Below are 2,430 nucleotides of genomic sequence, written 5' to 3' on the forward strand. Positions count from 1 at the left end.
AAAAAAAAGAAGACACAGTTTTCACCCACCATCTTGCAGTCGTCCAGGGCTCTTTGGGTTTTGTGGGCGCTTTCGGAGCCACTGCCCCTGCGCTCCCAATCCCCGCTCTGCAGCGGAGGCTTGCTGATCTGGAAGATCGAGGAGCGGGTGGACCGGCTGGGGCGCTTTTTGCGCCCATTCGGTGCAGAACTCATGCATACACATCCACCAAGCCGAAGCTGCTGGTGCAGTGCGCCCCGGCGCGGGCGGCCAGTTGGTTGCCCTGCACGCCGCCGCCAAGCAGCGGGAGCCGGGACCCGACGCGCGCGGCTCACAAGGTTGGGGCTGGCTGAGCGGGTGGGTAACCTTCAGCTTGAAGGAGAGCCGGGGAAGAGCTGGCTGTGCGGTGCATCGCTTCCACTAGCAGCGAGGAAGAGGAGCAATCAAGTTCTGCTCAGCAGCATCGCCGGCCCTGTCCCGGGAGCTGGATGCTGCAGCCGGCTCGCACCGCCTTCCTCTCCGCATGGATTGCAAAACTGAGGGAGAAGGAACGCGCTGCCGGGCGGTTCCGAGTTTCCATTCAGATGGGGGAGCAGCTTTCAAAGCCTGCGCTGCAAGGTGCGGGGCGGTAGGGGGTGTCGCTCTTGCTTCAGTGTCTTCCCGCAGCGGCGTGCAGTTCCCCTTTCCTCTCCCTCTACGGTCTCCAGGCCGTACAGCAATAGGCTGTAATAGGCTGTAATCAGCTGCTTTGATCCCAGTCTCTACCCGCTGGTCTGTTTAAGGGTCGCAGATGAATCCGTGGCGGGACTGGCAGACTTACGGAGTCGGTCCGGCTGACGTTGGTCGCGGCCCGGCACATTGATAGGACAGGAATACTAATGTGATCCGTCCATACAACCTCCTTCCCCCGCCACAGTTTATGTACTTATCCAATCAAATTCCCGGGAACATCAATTGCAATATTACTTCATCTGCTCTATTATTAGAAACGAAAAGTGTCATCAGAGTGGAGCATATTGCCACATGCTGGGACCTAAACACAGATTTCAAGTAAACCAATGCGGGCTTGAGGCCCTCATCTTCTGAGAGGAGACTTTCAGGGTCCATAGGAGGAAGTGAGGTTTTTGCTTCCAAAGGAAGATCTCCTGACATCACTCAAGGAAAGACTTGCTTCCTAGACTTGTTTTGTTTTGTCTGTTCCTGGGAGGGGCAGTAAGGAGAAAGTACAGAGGTATTCACTTAAGTTGATCCTCATCCCCACCCCACTTCAACTGGTTGGGTTGTAGAGTCTGGGAACCCAGACTCTAGTTTATCTCCAAGTTTATCTGTAGAGACTTGAAGCAAGAGCCAGTAGACCTCCCCAGACACTCAAAATGGCCCTTTCTCCTTTATGGGAGGTCAGCAAGTCAGATGCCTATGGAAGTGACCTGGGAAGAGGTGTGGATGCATGCAGAAAGGGGTTGGGGTCAGGTCCTCTGCTGGTAGGTTCACCCTGACCTCCAACTTTGTAAAGTCCTCCTGGAAAGAAGAAAGAATGATGAGGTCATTCAATTGTAATGCCCTGAATGCTTGCTACCAGGAAAAGAGAGATAAACTAGTTTCCAGGAGAACTAGTCATGTCCTGAACAATCTGTGAACAAATCAGAGGTCTCTGGCCATTGTCTTAGGTGATCTGGTGCACACGCCAAAAATAGCCAGGGATTAAACACCATAAGGGGGGTTGGGAGAAACTCTAGATTTCTTTATAATAGTCAGATAAATAGATGGAGGTGGTGTGCTATAATGAAAAAACGTATTTGCCCTTTGTCTTTTTATCCTGACAGAGCTCCTAGAACCCTTGGATTGCCTGAGTGTAATGATGGTGGGAATATCTTGTTGCCAGATGACCAAACTTAGTTAGCAGTTTGGAACTTTCAGGCCTGATCCTCCCAGGGAAGGGAAAGGGGCTGAGTTCTTCATCAATGACCACTACTTTACTCAATCATATCTGCATAAAGAAACCTGAATAGAAACCCCTCACTCAGGATGGCACTGGGGGAGCTTGAAGATTGGGGAAGATATCTAGGTGCTGAGAAGATAACATACCTAGCAAGGACATAGAGCAGCACCCCCACCTGATACCTTGTCCTGGGTCTTTCCTCTAATTAAAAATGACTTTTTTATTATTTATTTATTTATTTATTTATTTATTTATTTATTGTGTCGCGTTGGGATGGGAACTTGTGAGTACAGCATGTGGACATTGGAGGACAACTTGCAGGAGTCAGTTCATTCTCTCCTTCTACTAGAGATAGTACTCAGGTTGTCAGGCATGGTAGCTGGTATCTTTACCTGCTGAGCCAACTTGCTGGCCACAAATGTGATTCTTTTCTATTTGACTGTTCCTGGATTTAAAAAAAAAAAAAAAAGTAATAACTGAATAAAATCCTGAAAAAAAAAAAAAAAAAAACC

At 49.5% G+C, this 2,430-nt stretch overlaps 1 protein-coding gene across 2 annotated transcripts in view; it reads right to left on the minus strand.

Moving 5' to 3' along the window:
• Window positions 1-1,706, minus strand: part of Rgs7bp (regulator of G protein signaling 7 binding protein) — a 176,225-nt gene extending 174,519 nt beyond the window's left edge. The window contains exon 1 of one of the 2 annotated variants that reach the window (XM_008856262.2): window positions 30-1,706. In XM_008856262.2, coding sequence (XP_008854484.1) covers window positions 30-194 — 165 coding nt within the window. In that variant the 5' untranslated portion in view covers window positions 195-1,706. The remainder of the gene's footprint in view (window positions 1-29) is intronic. The other variant, XM_008856256.3, reaches the window with a different exon arrangement.
• Window positions 1,707-2,430: the final 724 nt, after the last annotated feature.

Source organism: Nannospalax galili, unplaced genomic scaffold (genome assembly GCF_000622305.1).
Source record: "Nannospalax galili isolate Female #2095 unplaced genomic scaffold, S.galili_v1.0 scaffold751, whole genome shotgun sequence".
Taxonomy (NCBI): Eukaryota; Metazoa; Chordata; class Mammalia; order Rodentia; family Spalacidae; genus Nannospalax; species Nannospalax galili.